This window comes from Chiloscyllium plagiosum, unplaced genomic scaffold (assembly GCF_037043375.1).
Source record: "Chiloscyllium plagiosum isolate Xiang-an unplaced genomic scaffold, Cpla_swu_hap1 HiC_scaffold_37, whole genome shotgun sequence".
NCBI lineage: Eukaryota > Metazoa > Chordata > Chondrichthyes > Orectolobiformes > Hemiscylliidae > Chiloscyllium > Chiloscyllium plagiosum.
Genome location: NW_028270175.1, coordinates 24,353,001 through 24,371,640, shown reverse-complemented (window position 1 = coordinate 24,371,640; position 18,640 = coordinate 24,353,001). Strand labels below are relative to the sequence as shown.

The 18,640-nt window shown below is 39.7% G+C and overlaps 1 protein-coding gene across 2 annotated transcripts in view; it reads left to right on the top strand.

The window, feature by feature from the left end:
- The first annotated feature begins 828 nt into the window (after window positions 1-828).
- Window positions 829-18,640, top strand: part of ssu72 (SSU72 homolog, RNA polymerase II CTD phosphatase) — a 93,588-nt gene continuing 75,776 nt past the window's right edge. For both annotated transcript variants that reach the window (XM_043675800.2, XM_087980466.1), the window contains exons 1-2: window positions 829-981; window positions 16,188-16,331. In XM_043675800.2, coding sequence (XP_043531735.1) covers window positions 902-981; window positions 16,188-16,331 — 224 coding nt within the window. In that variant the 5' untranslated portion in view covers window positions 829-901. The remainder of the gene's footprint in view (window positions 982-16,187; window positions 16,332-18,640) is intronic.

Sequence of the window (18,640 nt, the reverse complement as noted above, 5' to 3'; positions counted from 1 at the left end):
GTTCAAAATAACATTCCACATCAGTTCCTTGGGAACAAGTAGAATTATTTTGTAAATAATGAGTCTGATTGGAATTGTATAAATTAAATTGAACCTATTTATCTATAGAAATGTTTACTCAGGAGCTGTGTTGGCTGTAGTTCAGTTGGTAGTTGCCTTGAGTCTGTTTTAGAAGTTCTATTCTAGGCACAAAAGCAGAAAATTTAGGCTGTCTTTTAAAGAAGATATTCTCAGATGGAGGTAAAAATCCCACAGCACTATTACAAAGTGTAGCAGCAGATATTTCTCCATTGACTATCGTATACAGTACTTATTTCTCCATCAACATCCTTCACCTATTTTTCTAATCAATCTTTTAAGAGATGTTATTACACACCTCTAGAGCCAATGGGACTTGTACCCAGGCCTTCTGTTCCAGAATTAGGGACTCTACCTCAGCACCATAAGGTCCTATCAACATCCTGAAAACAGATTACCAAATTATTATCACATTGTTCTTCGTGAGAGTTTGCTGAGTACAAATTGGTTGCCATGTCCCCTCCAGTAAATACCCCTTAAACGTACTCAACTGATTGCAAAACGTTTAAAGACATCCAGAACTTTAAAAAGGCACGATTTAAAAAAACCCGAGGATTTAGAATCTCCTCAAAAAAGATAAAAGGCACGATTAAGAATGTTATTGTTGTAATTCCTTCGTGGGTGCTCCATCTGGACAACACTCACAAAATTGGGCAGGGTGTCTAATGACGCCATTTCCGTTTTCGGAAGTGCGCACTTGGATTATTCCCGCCGGAAGTAGGTGGTAGTGTGCCGCCATTTTGTGTCTGACCGGGCTCCGGTCGCGCGGTTGCCGCTTCCGGTCGTTTTATTTTCGTTTTTCTGGCGACGGCGCGAGGAGGAGATGCCCCAGAATCCGCTGCGAGTGGCGGTGGTGTGTTCGAGTAACCAGAACCGGAGTATGGAGGCACACAGTATCCTCAGGTAACTGAGGTTCCGCCGTCCGTCGGGCCTACCGGTCAGCAGTCAGCAAACCGGGCCCGACGTCTTGCCTGCCTGCCTGCCCGCGCTCTCTCTCTCTCTCTCTCCCTCCTACGCCCCTCCGGGAATTTGACCTCCGTCCGCCAGCGGGCCTGTCCCGTACCTTCTCGAAGCCGTTCTATCATTCTGGGCCCAAACACGCGTCCGCAAAAAAATAATTCCAGTGCCCGGGCCTGACGCCGAGAACATGCCGTCGGCCGCACCCTATAACTATGAATTGCTCGGTAACAGGACTTGATTGTGGTTCACTTCTCTCTTCCCTTCCGTTACGCCACCAAACAAATCTTTGTGCGGCTTCTGGGCCATCCTTTTCTTCCTAGCCGCATACTGTTCACTGATGTGTTTCATCTTTCCTTCCCCTAAATCTTAACACTCATCTATCTTTATTTATTTATTTATTTCGTTCTCCTATTTCTCACCCCAAATTCCTGGAATGCAAACTTGGCCTTGGCTCTTAACCATCATTCACTGTCTCCTTGAATGTGTGATGATTTCATGGCCTTTCAGATCTCCGTTCTACTTTTTTCTTTGAGTGTCTGTGCAAACTTACCTGTGTTTCACCTCCCTCCCTCTCCTTTTTGCCTCCTCTTTCTGCCACATGGCAGTGGTCCTGGACTTGAATCTTAAATCCATCTATTCTTGACCAAATAGCTGCTAAAATGTTACTCACCTAATTTTCTTTCCTGGCCTTCATGCAATCTATTAGAATAGTCCATTTTATAGTTTTCCTCATTAACATATCTCTGTTTTGTAATTGCCTCATAGAGTATCTGCCTTTTGTAAACTACTTGCCACACTTCTTCTTCCCCTTCTCCTCAAGTTTTTGAATGTTTTGCTAATTTGAAAATCAGTGCTTGTTTTAGCAGTGCTGTCTTTTTGAGCCTCTTCATTTGTGAATTTGCTACTTCCACAATACTGAAACAGCCCCTAAAGTTGCAATGCTGTCCTGCATCTGTTCAAGGTGTACTATTCCTTTTGACCTGTCTGCAGTCATTGAAATGATTGACCGACTATATTCTCTACCAATGCTATGCCTATTGTTCAAGTGAGTGGGACTGCTTTTTCCAAACACCCCTCTAAAGTGCAGAATCTGCTGTGTTGTTTTCAGTCCTGGATTATAGTAATGTCAATCAAAAACAAGTTCCACTGTGTACTGATTATGCATAGTTTTACCCCCAGCACTACTTCCCATAGCCTCATTTCAGGCTGCTTATCTAACATTAAGGTTGGCAGTAATTTTCTCTGATAGAGTATTGGGAAGACAAAAATTTTTGGCCCTGCTGCAAGTTCTGTCCCACTACTCCTTTCTTTCTATCTGTCTCAGACTGAAGTCTGTAGGTCTGTTCAAAGTCCAATTTGACTATGAACTGAAATTCCTCCACCCCCCCTGCCCCCATTTGCTGCTTTCAACTTTCATGTTATTAGCCATTTGTGCCTCTGTCTATTTGCTGTTGCAAGCCTAAAGTGTTTTCAAACTCCAAACTCGCTCTAGTCAGGCTACTTTCATATGTTTTGCTCTCAAGCTTAAACACCTTCAAAGTGAATCAAATCAAATTCAGTTTTGGTGCCTTGTTTTAATGTTTGCTAAAATCCAAATCTTTTGAATTTTGAAATCCTTCTGATTTGGATTTTTCCTCTTCTGGTTTAATTTGTTTTTTAATAGGTATTCTGTGAGGCATTCTGTGAAAGCTGTACACTTTGAACATGCAATGTGAAGTGTAATGTCACTCCTACATGCTGTGTACAAATATCTCATCATCCCACTCTAACCTGGGTACATGTGACTGGAAGGGTTCTTATTTCAGTAAAAATTGTGGTGAGCCCTATCATGGATTTGTCAGTTCATGGATATTGAATTTACATAGAGCAATATAGTTGGACTTGGTCCTGGCCGGTAACTTTGGGCTGCAGGGCTTGGGAAATTGGCAGGTTTTGAATCTGAGGTTCTGATCTTCCAGAGTTTTGAATCATTTGGATATGCTAAATTCAGGGCCAGACATAAAGCTTTATTTTCATTTTTAAAAAAAAACTTCAGTAGAAAGGTTAACAAAAAGTGATCTGGAGCTTTTCTGGATTTTAAAGTATGCATTAACATTCCAAGTGTCTGTGTATAGTTAATTTTCTGAAAGATTTGAGTGTATCTAACTTTTAAAACTATTCTCCTTGCATTTCTCCATGTTGTTGGGTTGTCTTGCACTGATGTGGAGATTTCAGTTTTATGGGTTGCCCTTTACCTTCAGTAATTTTTTTCTTGAGAAAATTTGAACTTTGAGCAAGAGTAAGGGGCTAATTCAACTCTAGGTAAAGCTAATAGTGGAATATTTTGCACCAATGGGTTTTATTTCATACGAGCAATATAGGTAGTTACACTCCGATTCCACAAAAGGCTTGCCTTTGATTAATATTCAGTAGTTGCATGTTGAGGTGGCTTGAATTGTTGGTCACCCAACAGTACTGATGTTTGTTACCTTTATCTTTACTCTTGGCTCTCCGTTACCTTCAGTTAGTTATTGTATTGAAAGTTATCCTTTAAGTACTCACTTGGGGAAAGTGATTAATTAAATGCAGAATGAGTGTCTTTATCAACAGCGCATATCCTTTGGGGCAAGTCTATTTTTAACTTTTCCCACTGAGTGGTCTCTTGGGTTTTAAGCGTGCCCAATTAGTGTAGTCCGTAACCTTAGAAAATTGTTTTTGGACCAATTCTCTCTTCACAGCTCATTGCACTTTGAAGAGCTGAGTTGTATGAACTTCCAGGTGGCAACATTCTAACATTGATCCACTGTGTACAATCTTTAAGACATGCAAGATTGGACAAATACTTGATGGAAACTGCTTGCTTCCTTCAGTTTTCTACTGGTTTTTGTGGGGATTTTATTAGACATTTAAGTGTTAAAGGTGGCAGTTAAAGAGTCAGAGATGTATGGAAACAGACCCTTCAGTCCAACCCATCCATGCCAACCAGATATCCAAACCCAACCTAGTCCCACCTGCCAGCACCCAGCCCATATCCCTCCAAACCCTTCCTATTCAGATACCCATTCAAATGCCTTTTAAATGTTGCAATTGTACCAGCCTCCACCACTTCCTCTGGCAGCTCATTCCATACACGTACCGCCCTCTGTGAAAAAGTTGCCCCATAGGTCTCTTTTTTATATCTTTCCCCCTCACTCTAAATCTACACTGTCGAGTTCTGGACTCCCCGACCCCAGGGAAAAGACTTTGTCTATTTATCCCACTCACGCCCCTCATAATTTTGTAAACCTCAATAAGGTCAACTCTCAGCCTCTGATACTCCAGGGAAAACAGCCCCAGCCTGTTCAGCCTCTCCCTGTAGCTCAAACTCTCCAATCCTGGCAACATCCTTAAATCTTTTCTGAATCCTTTCAAATTTCACAACATTCTTCCGATAGGAAGGAGACCAGAATTCCACGCAGTATTCCAACCATGGCCTAACCAATGTCCTGTACAGCTGTAACATGACCTCCCAACTCCTGTACTCAATACTCTGACCAATAAAGGAAAGCATACTAAATGCCACCTTCACTATTCTATTTACCTGCAACTCCACTTTCAAGGAGCTATGAACCTGCACTCCAAGGTCTCTTTGTTCAGCAACACTCCCTAGGACCTTACCATTAAGTGTATAAGTCCTGCTAAGATTTGCTTTCCCAAAATGCAGCACCTCGCATTTATCTGAATTAAACACCATCTGTCACTTCTCAGCCCATTGGCATCTGGTCCAGATCCTGTTGTAATCTGAGATAACCACCTTTGCTGTCCACTAAACCTCCAATTTTGGTGTCATCTGCAAACTTACTAACTATACCTCTTATGCGCGCATTCAAATCATTTATATAAATGAAAGGTAGAGGACCCAGCACTGATCCTTGTGGCATTCCACTGGTCACAGGCCTCTGGTCTGGAAAGACAACCCTCCACCACTACCCTCTGTCTTCTACCTTTGAGCCAGTTCTGTATCCAAATGGCTAGTTCTATCTGTACTGAGTTCTAACTTTGTTAGCCAGTCTCCCATGTGGAACCTTGTTGAACACCTTACTGAAGTCCATACAGATCACAGCTATTGCTCTGCACTCATCAATCATCTTTGTTACTTCAAAAAAATCAAGTTTGTGAGATATGATTTCCCACGCACAAAGCCATGTTGACTATCCCTAATCAGTCCTTGCCTTTCCAAATACATGTACGTCCTGTCCCTCAGGATTCCCTCCAACAACTTGCCCACCACCCATTTCTGGTCCATAGTTCCCTGGCTTGTCCTTACCACCCTTCTTAAACAGTGGCACCACATTAGCCAACCTCCAGTCTTCCAGCACCTCACCTGTGACTATCGATGATACAAAAATCTCAGCAAGAGGCCCAGCAATCACTTCCCTAGCTTCCCACAGAGTTTTAGGATACACCTGATCAGGTCCTGGGGATTTATCCACCTTTATGCGTTTCAAGACATCCAGCGCTTCCTTCTCTGTAATATGGACATTTCGCAAGGTGTCACCATCTATTTCCCTACATTCTATATCTTCATCAGTAAATACTGATGCAAAATATTCATTTAGTATCTCCCCCATTTTTTTTGCGGCTCCACACAAAGGCCGCCTTTATTATCTTTGAGGGGCCCTATTCTCTCCCTAGTTACCCTTTTATCCTTCATGTAATTGTGAAAACCCTTTGGATTCTCCTTAATTCTATTTGCCAAAGCTATCTCTTGTCCCCTTTTTGCCCTCCTGATTTCCCTCTTTAGTATACTCCTACTGCCTTTATATTCTTCTGGGTATTCACTTGATCTATCCTGTCTATACCTGACAGATGCTTCCTCCTTTTTCTTAAGCAAACCCTCAATTTCTTTAGTCATCCAGCATTCCCTATACCTACCAGCCTTTCCTTTCACCCTAACAGGAATATATTTTCTCTGGATTCTTGTTATCTCATTTCTGAAGGCTTCCCATTTTCTAGCCGTTCCTTTATCTGCAAACATCTGTCCGCAATCAGCTTTTGAAAGCTCTTGCTAATACCCGTGAAAATTAGCCTTTCCCCTATTTGGAACTTCAACTTTTAGATCTGGTCTATCCTTTCCCATCACTATTTTAAATCTAATAGAATTATGGTTGCTGGCCCCAAAGTGCACCCCACTGACACCTCTGTCACCTGCTCTTCCTTATTTCCCAAGAGTAAGTCAAGTTTTGCACCTTCTCTTGTAGGTACATCCACCTACTGAATCAGAAAATTTTCTTGTATATGCTTAACAAATTCCTCTCCATCTAAACCCGTAACACTATGGCAGTCCCAGTCCATGTTTGAAAAGTTATAATCCCCTACCATAACCACCCTATTATAGATAGCTGAGATCTCCTTACAAGTTTGTTTCTCAGTTTCCTTCTGACTATTAGGGGCTCTATAATACAATCCCAATAAGGTGATCATCCCTTTCTTATTTCTCAGTTCCACCCTAATAACTTACCTGGATGTATTTCCGGGAGTATCCTCCCTCAGCACAGCTGTAATGCTGTCCCTTTTCAAAGACACCACTCCCCCTCCCCTCTCCCCTCCATTTCTATCCTTCCTGTAGGATTTGTATCCTGGAACAGTAAGCTGCCAGTCCTGCCCATCCCTGAGCCATGTTTCTGTAATTGCTATGATATCCCAGTCCCATGTTCCTAACCATGCCCTGAGTTCATCTGCCTTCCCTGTTAAGCCCCTTGCATTGAAATAAATGTGGTTTATTAGTCCTACCTTGTCCCTGCCTGCCCTGACTGAGTCGCTTCTATTCTGAACTGTACCAGTCTCAGATTGATCTCTTTCCTCACTATCTCTCCGGACGCACATGCATGCATGCACCATGCACCCACACCTCCCCCCACCTTTACTAGTTTAAATGTTCCTGAGCAGCTCTAGCAAATCTCCCTGCCAGTATATTAGTCCCCTTCCAATTTAGGTGCAATCCGACCTTATTGTACAGGTCACTTCTACTCCAAAACAGATTCCAATGATCCAAAAATGTGTTTTACCACACCTCAGTCTTTGACCACATATAGCACCATCAGATTCTGCTTGCTTGCTGATTCATAGTGTAATTATATATCCAAATTAAGCCTGTCTTCCACATTTCTATTTTGACTCTCTTGCATTGATTGCTACAAATGCCAGGGAAATTGGGTCAGACTAGTATGCTGATGCAGACCTAATGCCACATTGGTGTATGGGATTGTCTCTGGCTGGAAATAACAAAAGTAAACTCTATTTCAGAAAAGGAGAAAGTGAGGACTGCAGATGCTGGAGATCAGAGCTGAAAAATGTGTTGCTGGAAAAGTGCAGTAGGTCAGGCAGCATCCAAGGAGCAGGAGAATCGACGTTTTGGGCATACACACGATTATCCTGCTCCTTGGATGCTGCCTGACCTGCGCTTTTCCAGCAACGCATTTTTCAGCTCTATTTCAGAAAAGGCATTTTTGGCACTGCAATAAATGGGTAAATATTAAATGAATCCTTAAGTACAATAATATGCTGTAGAGTCAGATGTACAGCATGGAAACAGACCCTTCGGTCCAACCCGTCCATGCCAACCAGATATCCCAACCCAATCTAGTCCCACCTGCCAGCACCTGGCCCATATCCCTCCAAACCCTTCCTATTCATATATCCATCCAAATGCCCCTTAAATGTTGCAATTGTACCAGCCTCCACCACATCCTCTGGCAGCTCATTCCATACACGTACCACCCTCTGCATGAAAAAGCTGTCCCTGAGGTCTCTTTTATATTTTCCCCTCTCACCCTAAACCTATGCCCTCTAGTTCGGGACGCCCCAACCCCAGGGAAAAATCTTTGTCTGTTTATCCTATCCATGCCCCTCATAATTTTGTAAACCTCTAGAAGGTCACCCCTCAACCTCCGACACTCCAGGGAAAACAGCCCCAGCCTGTTCAGCCTCTCCCTGTAGCTCAGATCCACCAACCCTGGCAACATCCTTGTAAATCTTTTCTGAACCCTTTCAAGTTTCACAACATCTTTCCGATAGGAAGGAGACCAGAATTGCACGCAATATTCCAACAGTGGCCCAACCAATGTCCTGTACAGCCACAACATGACCTCCCAACTCCTGTACTCAATACTCTGACCAGTAAAGGAAAGCATACCAAACGCCTTTTTCACTATCCTATCAATACTGTTATTACTGTCTTGTCTCTTTTACATAGTTTTTTAAGAAAAGAGTACTGGTGACCTGATGGAGATTTCTGAAATGACAAATGGGTTGGACAGGAAAGATGTAGAGAAAGGTAAACTCGGGCGGCACAGTGGTTAGCAGTGCTGCCTCACAGCGCCAGAGACCCGGGTTCAGTTCCACCTTGGGCAACTGTCTGTGGAGTTTGCACATTCTCCCCGTGTCTGCGTGGGTTACCTCCCACAGTCCAAAAATGTGCAGGTGAAGTGAATTGGCCTTGCTAAATTGCCTGTAATGTTAAGTGCATTAGTCAGAGGGAAATGGGTCTGGGTGGGTTGCTCTTCGGAGTGTCAGTGTGGACTTGTTGGGCTGAAGGGCCTGTTTCCATACTGTAAGTAATCTAATCTAAAATGTGTCCCTTCTGGCGGTTCAAAGCTAGGGACCCATAAGTACAAGATAGTTACCAATCCTGTATGAGTAAACTTTAAACCCTTAACCACATGGGGCAGTTGAGATATGGGATATTCAAAAGGAAACTAGAATAGGTGAGAAGAAAAACAGTCAAAATCAATGAAAAAATAAATGTAGTTTAGGGAGGAGATCAGTGTGCTAACCCATGGATTATGCATTGGTACCAACTAGTTAGGGTGAGTGGCTTGTTTCTGTGCTGTATATTCTATGTAATTTCAAGTATCTGATTTGGAAACATACATTTTTGGTAAATCTTCTATCATTTTCAACTTCTTTTAATCCTGCTTGTTGCAATCCATTTCGAGTCATAGAGATGTATAGCATGGAAACAGACCTTTTGGTCCAACTCGTCCATGCCGACCAGATATCCTAACCTAATCTAGTCCAATTTACCAGCACTTGGCCCATGTCCCTCTAAACCCTTCCTATATATATACCCATTTGGATCCCTTTTAAATGTTTTAATTGTACCAGACAGTGGTAGTTTTATTTGATCATTAGAGTGTTGAGAATTATTTAGCTGAATAATTTCAATTTTTATGCCCTTTGTGCAGTGTTTCAAAATGCTAGGATTTCTGTGTAGAATAGTTTTAGTTTTTGCAAATTGCTATCAAGTACATGTTACGATCTAGAATAATACTAGACTAGACAATTAAGTATGGATCTAAGTTTAATGACTATGTTCAGGATATAATCAAGGGATAACTTCTTCAAGCCAAATATGAAGAAATATTCAATGTTTGGTTTTGGTGCAAAACTCTTTAAAAGCAACGGTTGAAACTACTGAATCATAGCAGCATTCTGGTTTTTGAACATTACCACCTGGAACTCTGTTCTGATTCCTGTTTTGGTAAAGATAAGCCATACTTGCAGTTGTGCAGATATGTGGTGTTGTCGTCTCCTGCTTTATTGCAGCAATAGGAACAGCAAATCCTGTGCAGTTACTTGCTTTGAACTCCTCCACTGAATGTTCTTTGCTTTGCAGGTGGTGGTTTTCAACCATTTTACCACAATCTTGTGGAGCTTTCTAAAAGTGCGTTGTTCTAAATCTATGCTATTTAACCTGAATACTAGGTTGACTGCTTTCATTTTACATGGCACTTTTTAAAACTTTTTTTTCTCCTTGTTAAAGCTTCAACCTTACAAAACAGATTTTCTAGAGCCCATAAAATTTGTTTATAATATGCATTTCTTGGTTTCTCGGAATCCTAAAATGAAGCACAAAAACAGAATTCAGCTTAATGTCTAAATGAAACCCAGGCCTTTGAAATTTTGAGGTGCAGTTGCCAACAGAATAGTTAGCAAATAGGTTTAAGTACAAGTACATAGCTTGTAGTTGGAAACTTCATAGATTCTGTCATATAAAGAAATTATTGCTATACCAAATGAGTTACTATATGTTAGGTTGAATGCGCAGTTGGTTTTGATCAGAGACCCTAATTTCCCATCATGCTATAGATTTTAAGTTAGTGATTACTTTTTGAAATGGGTAATTGAATTTTTAATATTTCCTCTGCCGTCCCCAAGTGAAAGGGCGGTGACTCTGCAGTTTCTGCTAACGCATCATATGTGACAAGACCGTGTATTTTGTAAGATGGAATTCAAAGCAGATAAGTAGTGTTGCAAAAGCATATATAAAACCTAAACAAATCACATGATTGAATTAAGATAATATTTGAAGGAAATGCTGCTGAAATACTGGAGCTATCAAATTGGACCCATAATAAGACAAACATATGTGAACTTGAGTTCAAGTTGTGAATTTTTGAGGTGTAAAATAAATTTGCTTCACACAGAATCCAACTTTAAAAACCATTTGGAGAGAGTTTTCAGAATTACCATGAGCCCTATTTATCCTCTGAATTTTAAGGCTGTTGGAATATAGTATGATACGGTAAATTCTTCGAATCTCATTTTATAGTCTGCTCATTTTTAATCCGCTTTTGTCTTAACTCATTTCACTTGCTCAGCAGTTTGGCTTTGCTTTAATGTTGCGTTCAGTTCTATGGCCTGAATTCACTTGAAGTACAGAAACCTTTCACCATCCAAAGTTTCTCCACTTCCCATCAGTATTAGATTGGGCGTCAGTTAAGATTGCATTCAGGCTAGATATTGTTGACATTAAGCGAAACTACTGTGCTCTTTTTAATGTAATATGACAACCATATTATAAAGTAACGGCAATGTTGAGCTCGTGATCTAATCAAATATGTTTAAACTAGTCATTTAATAGCCAGCAATTTGAGTGCAGTTTTGTTGTGATTTATATTCTGAACATAAATCAACAGTTCAAAGCTTTGTGTAAACATGACTGAGTCTCTGCGCAACCCTTTCTTCTGGAAAGTTCAGGTGCACTTGGTCTTTGGATGGCTGTAGTTTCTTTGTTCACCTGGGATACCCTAATGAAAAGTATGAATGTCAAGTTGGGCATGTTGGGTGGCACCAGCTATGAGTTTGCCAAGCAATTTGGAGGCAGCACAATTTTCTTTCTATTAACTACTAGTTTGAATTTTGTGGATTTGGAGACTTGAGTAGCTGTGGTATCTAGCACAAGAGCTATGTAACTGGATTAAGTTAGACTTGAGGCATTACATAGGATTTTGTCAAAAAAAAATCTACAGAAGTTGATCGCAGCTCTTCAAGCCAATTTGCCCAAACATATTCTTAAAGGAATGTGAGGCATGGGAACAGGACATATGGTGGGTGAGGTCCATTACTCATGAAGGAGGTGGACTTGTTGGGCTCTTCTATTATAAATGTTATGAAAGTGCTTCTTTTGATAAAATTAAATCAATGCTCAGATTTGTTACCAACAAGGCTTCAAATGGAGTGTAGTTTTAAACTGTATGTAGTCTTGAAGTCTGGATCAGTGGTGCTGGAAGAGCACAGCAATTGCCGTGCTCTTCCAGCACCACTGATCCAGAATCTGGTTTCCAGCATCTGCAGTCATTGTTTTTACCTTGTAGTCTTGAAGTGCCTGTGTTATCCACAACAGAAAGTTTGGCTACTTCTTGTCTAGGCTAGTGCATGAAATGTTTGCTTGAGTGAAGTAAATAGCATTTGGCTAATGAGTCAGTATGTTTGGGATCTTTGAATAAACAAAAATCCTTCTAAAAAGAATATTTCAATGCGGTCAAGATCGATGAACTGCCTGTTGATCTGACACACCAAATGAATCAAATCCACAGTTCATGTGTTCTTCTGTTTTGTCCTTTTCCAGAACATAAATATTAATGTGATGCTTTCAACATCTTGTAACTATCAGTAAAAATTCAGCAAGATCTTGCGCACATCAGAATTTAACAACTTATTATTTGACAAACTAGTTGACCCCATTTGCCTCAACTAATAATGTTGCATCACTTGAATTGCAAATGAGTGCACTGGGTTTTAAACTGTCTGCTGCTAAACTTTAACCCTTCAGAACAAGTTTTCTGAAAGTTAGAGCACTGACTGACTGTCCAAGGTGTCCTTGGATGTTTTTCTTTTTATCCTGGGAATTTTATTATTCCTGCATGTCACCTATGGAGATGCACTTGAATTACTTGCCTTGTTTATTTCATGAATCTCTAATGCAGATTAAATATTAACATTCCTACAATTCATCAATCAATGCTATCCTGCCATGGAGCCATAACATTTTGCTGGGTCAAAATCCTGAAACTACTTCTGTTGGTGTACTTAAACTAGATACATGGAGTAGTTTAAGAAGGTGGTTTACCACTTTTCAACACAGTTAGGAGTGGGCATTAGAAGCTGGCCGTAGCAGTGTACTTGCATCTGATAAAATAATTTTTAAGACTACCTGGGCTTCTAATTTGAGACTACCTGATTACTAAATTCAAATCCTTCCTGAATTTCTTTATCTTTTTAAGCATAACTTCTTCTCCAGTCAACCTGTCTGCCTGGATGGCATTTGCAGCTGTTTGCAACTGTGTTCCATAGTTTTATTCACCTTAATCACTGAATTCAAAAATATGAATCTAGATCTGGATTATTTGGGGGATTTTTAGGTGAAATCAGCTTGGTGTATTGGTGTGCAGTGCCTGTTAAGAACTGGTAGTTTCATTTGACTGTCAGGTATGATGTTTCTTGAAGAGAACTTTGCCATTTGGGCATTCATGATTGCAGTGGTTCAAAATTCCGAAAGAACCACTTTGTCTAGATATGCAGACTTTTTTCAAGGATATACAGTATTTGATTCTGTTTTGCAATTTACTATTCAATCTGTTTCCATTACCTTTCTCTGGCAGCACTTTCAGATCTAAACTTTGTTGTTTTTTTTTCAAAAGAACAGTTCTCTTGATCTTAGCTCCTAAAGAGAGACACAGTAGGGATCAACAGATTCCACCAGATACAGGGATTATTGTGATGCCCTACAAAAGCACAGTATGGATGTTTACTCATAAGTGATGTTTTGGGTTCAAATGTCTTGAATAGTGAAAATGAATACTGAGTTTACTTTCCACACTCTTGTCAATTTTCTAGGTCAAAAGTTGTTTTCTTAGTTTGCATATTTTTGTTTGAATATGTTGTGTAATATATTTTTTAATGATGAGTCATCAATCTAGTGCTATCTTCTGCTTTTAATGTTTTCAATTAAATTTCTATTTCAGACCACAGTGTTTAATGGGCTGATGCACCTTCAGTTCTTCATCTGGAAAGGGATCATGATCATAAACTACTAGTCAAGTGAAAGGTCATTGCCCTTCACTGATAGTTTAATAGCTTGTTTGATGCAAATTTGACATTATCTCTGAATCTTTCTCCAATCCTCGTTATATGTAGCCTCTTGATGGGGTGCAACTCCATGGAATCTCTTGATCTCTTGCTAAAATGGCCTGTCCTTACCCAACATTTCTTGTGGACTTTCTTGGAATGAAACATTGGCAACTATTGTTTTTTTTCCCATCTTCTCCACTACCATGCGTAAATGGCGACCAGTTGACTCTAACACAATTCTGACTTAGATCAACTGACTCTGACCAAGAAATGAGCCAAGGATCTTTTATTATCTAAGGTGTAAAACCATCCCAAATATCTTATATGCATGCTCTCAATTCTACCCAACAGCTGGACTCTTCCTTCAATGTAATAATCAGTGAGATATTATCTGCCACTTGTATTATTTTACTTAAATTGTTTAAACTTTAACTTAAGTTGCTGAGTTCTGTCATGGGGCTACCTGTAATCTCCGGTCAAGGGTGCTCGATGAAGTAATTTTTTTGCAGCCTTCTCCTGTAAGAAAGGATTCAGACTTGCAATTATTTGCTTAATCTACCTACATTTTTTCCTCTTAATAGCAGTTTAGAGACCAAACAAATTTGAAACTTATGGAGTATAACTAGTCCGCAAACTGAGCAAGGAACACCTACTGTTTATGTAGGCTTGGGGCAGCCAAATAAGCATTTTATATTTATCATTGTTTGATACACCAGTTTCTATATTGACATATTAATGAAAATACTTTTGTAGTACAGAATTAGAAATATTTTGACTATAGAGGAACGCCGATTTATATCCGAACAAGGTGGGATGCTTGACTAAACTGTGTTTATCCGACATTTGATTATCCAAACAAAACAGTCCCCATCCATGTTCAGCTAATTAAGGTTTCTCTGTATTTGGAATTTGACTCCGCTTCCATTTAAGTTTGAAAATTCAGATTCTTTCTCACATGCAGTGATATCTTGCACCCATCACTACTTACAATAAAGAAATTCATCTTGATTCATAATTTTTACTTTGATTTGCCTCGTAATAAATCTTTTTGTTTAATGGCATATGCAGCTTGCTTTAGTAAATTGCTTTTTGCAGAGAGGACTGGTTTTATTCTGTTGTATTTGAAAAATTTTCTTCCACTGCTTGTGGCTGTTTGACTATTCATAGTCAATGCAATGCAGCAACAGTACTTGAAGTAACTTGCAGGATGAGTTGTACCACTCTGCAGCTGCTAGCACCACTCAACTCTTTTTAATTTCTTTTTGTTCTATCTGTATAATTTGTAGATAAACAAGAGAAATATGGTATGTGTAGGAAAATGCAAATATGTTAACAAAAACTATGGGTGCAAATTGTTGCTTGTGATTGTTTTGAAATAATCTAGCCATTTCAGCTCATCAGCGGGTATGTTACTTGAGAATTTTTTGAGATTTGATATTTTCGCTTGACAAACCCAAGCATCTCGTGACTGTTCTGGGCAAAATTTATTGTGGAAGTACATTATTAGAAAATCTTGGTTGGAAGTGTTTGGATTTGTGCACTATTTTCATAGCATCCCTACGTTGTGGGAACAGGCCATTTGGCCCAACAAGTCCACACCATTCCAACTTGACCCATTCCCCTACCCTATTTATCTGGATCTTCCATGACTAATCCACCTAGCCCACACATCCCTGAATACTATGGGCAATTTATAATGGTTAATTCACCTAACCTGCACTTTGAACTGTGGGAGGAAACCCACGCAGGCACAGGGAGACAGTTGCCTGAGACTGGAATTGAGCATGGGTCCCTTGGTGCTGTGAGGCAGCAGTGCTAGCCACTGAGCCGCCCTGCTGTCCTAATTTTGCAGACAAGCATTGAAGTAAATACGTTTCTTCAGTTGGAGTAATGTTTTAATGCTCTTAAATCAGACTCAGCCATTGAAGCGTTTTGAAACTTGGGAATGAGTGGCAGCAGCTAAATACTGAGGGCTGTGTCCAGGTAATTATCATAAATACACACCCTGTTGTCTTGTATTTCATGTTCCAAGGTGTGTTGGGTGAATAGCAAGACAGCTAATTTGGAAAGTGAATTTTGAATCGGGTTCCAGTTTGAAGTCACATTGAATCATTTGATGACTATAAATTTGCTACACAATGAAAAGTTAGCTAATCAATTGGCTGGCCAAAATACCTTATTTTGTGTGCTGTACAGCAAATTCTGAAAGCATTTTATTTAGCTGATATAAACTTGTGGGTTCATAGTGACTGGTCATAAGGTAGCTGTAGCTGAAATCTGTTGAGACCACTAAGTAATCTGTCCATGTCCAGCACTGCACTTACACTCCTTTCTTCTATCATCATCACCCAGCTAGTTTGGAAACTCAAGATTTTGCACAACTGCCCTGTCACTGTTGAGGATTCTGCAATTTGCCCCCTGTATGCCATCAGTTTAGTTGGTTTTAAATGATTAACCTTTTTAAGATATCCAGGCAAAATACTGTGGATTCTAGAAACTTGAAACCGACTATGGTGCAGAAACTCAGATCTGGGAATATCTGTGGAGAGACAGAGTTAACTTTGAATCTTCAGAAGTTCAGTTCTGTAGAGGCCTACCAGATTCGGTTGGCTCTGTTTCTTTCTCCCCAGGTGCTGCCAGACTTAGTTTCTCAAATGTTCCAGGTTCCAAGATGTTCATACAATTGATTCTTTAGAAGTTGCTTAATATTTCATGGTATTGAAATTATTTGAGATTTTCTGAATTCTAAGGTTGTTTATTTCTCTTCCCTCTTGCAGCAAAAAAGGCTTCAATGTCCGTTCGTTTGGCACAGGAACACACGTGAAGCTACCAGGACCGGCTCCGGACAAGCCAAATATATACGATTTCAAAACTACATATGATCAGATGTACAGTGATCTCATTAGGAAAGACAAAGAACTGTATCCATGAGGCACACTTTGTTTTTAGGTCACTGGTTCCAAGGTGTCTGTGTTTGTATTTTTATTGTAGTGGCGCACCTACTCTGCAGTTCTGTAAATTTCAAAGGGTAAGAAAATACAATGCCAAGGATGAGTCAGGTCTCTTGCGCCTTCTGGTGTTTTCAGTCTGCTTTAGTTGAGTAATGCATTTAATCAGTGTTACACTAAGCACAGCTTGGCGCAGGTGAAATAACTCCTGTTACAGGGTTGCACATAAACTTGTGTAGTTAATGCAGGGTCCCATTAATTTCGTCGCTCCATGTCCCAACAAACTTTCTTCACTCAGCTTTAGGTTCTCTGTATTTAGGTACTTCAGATCCTGTAATAACCTTTAATTTTCATTTGAAAGAAATAGAAACTTTGGTACTGGGCATCTCATTCTTCACTGAAGAGTAGCAGAAACATAAGAGCCAATTTATAGCTGAATGATCTCTCTGTATATTAATATGCTTGGAACTTTTTCTAATGGGGAGCAGACAATCATGACTCAACTGTTGACTAGAACAATCTCAAACAAGTATAAACAAAAGTTATTACTGCACTGAATTATGAAATTAGTGCAGTGGGATTAATGTCTTCAGTTCTGATTTGAGTATACATCTTCGTTCTGAATTCCAGTAATCTTGATTGCCAAAATGTGATACATGGAATGTGGTCTGATCCATGTTGAATGAATTCACGCTAGTATGACATCATGGAGAAAGCCAAGTATGTAATCTGCAGTAATATGCGCCAAATTTACAGTCCATTGGATAATTTAACTGAAGATTACTGTGCACAGGGTGAAAGACTAGTGACATTCACTGTAGTTGAAAGGTGAACATGAGTAAAATTATTTGAAAAAAATTGCAGCATTAAACTAAATTGTGAGCACATTAATTGATACTGCAATTTGTCTGTGACATTTTTTTAAACATTTGTGCACAGGCTGAAGCAAATACACTATATTGAAAATAATTAAATCGGTGATAATAATCACTGGCTCATCTTCAAACTAATTGCTGAAAAGTAATTTGACACTTTAAAAAAAATGGATAGTTTTTCGTGCTCCTGTAGTTTTCCTCTTGTTATCAGCTGTTTGGCTTATTTTAAGTTGTGTAACTAGATGCGCACCAAATTAATCTTTTGCGTAAGTAGTTGTCCTTATTTTTCCTAATCGAGATATTCTGCATTCAATTTGCATTTAACTACTGTCATAACCTGTTTGGAGACTGGAGAATAATTTCTTCAGTCTCCAAACAGGTTATGACAGTAGTTAAATTATTCTCTAGTAATGAAAAGTAGGTTCAAAATCTGCTTTATCAACTGGCAGCACAGTTTCTAAGAATTGACATGACTGCTGTGAAAATTCAATTAGTACACTAATTTAGCCTTTCAGGTAACATCCTAGGAACTAAAAGAGAATGATTGATTAAAGTTAAGCTTAATTAAATTGTGGCTAACTGATGCTTGTTAGCAACTGTATTCAGTATAGACTTAGAAATTTGCCACAAAAAGAGGTCATTTGGTTTATTCTGTGGTCAACCCTATTAATCCCATTTTCTAACTTCCAAACAAGTGACTATCTAAATGCTGCTTGAATGTTGAGTTTCTGCCTCAATGACCCTTACAGGCAGAATTGCAGACTCCCAGCAACCTTAGTGGGAGCAGAAAATTCTCAACTGTCCTGAGGATCTTTTAAATCTTTGCCCCTTGATTATTGATAGAAAGAGTGCCTTCCTATTTCACTCTATCTTTTACCCTCATGACCTTCTATACATGTAACAGGTGCCCTCTTGGCTTTTGCTGTTTCAAGGAAAATAACCTCAACCTATCCAGTCTTCGCTCAAAGCTCAGACCTTTCAGCTGGGGCAAGGTATGATATTTTTCCTCTGCACCATCTCCAGAGCATCCACAACTCTGCTATAATGTCACCAGAAATGAAAACATTACTCCATTTGTGGTCTCACCAGAGCTTTATACAGCTTCAGCATAACTTTCTTGCTCTTGTATTTTGTGCTGTGCTCATAAAGGCTGCCTTACCTACCTGGTATGTCACCTTTTCAAGATCTTTGGGTATACAAATCAAGATCCATCTAATCCTCAGTATTTTCCGGGGTCCTACCATTTATAGAGTAACCCTCCCAAGTGCATCACCGCATTTTTCTGGGTTGGATTCCACTTGTGACTACTAGGTCTGGTTGACCCAAACACTGTTGATAGCCTGCAGGTTACAGCTATCCTACTTGCTATTTGCTGCCCTACAATTTTTATGCCACCATGAACATCTT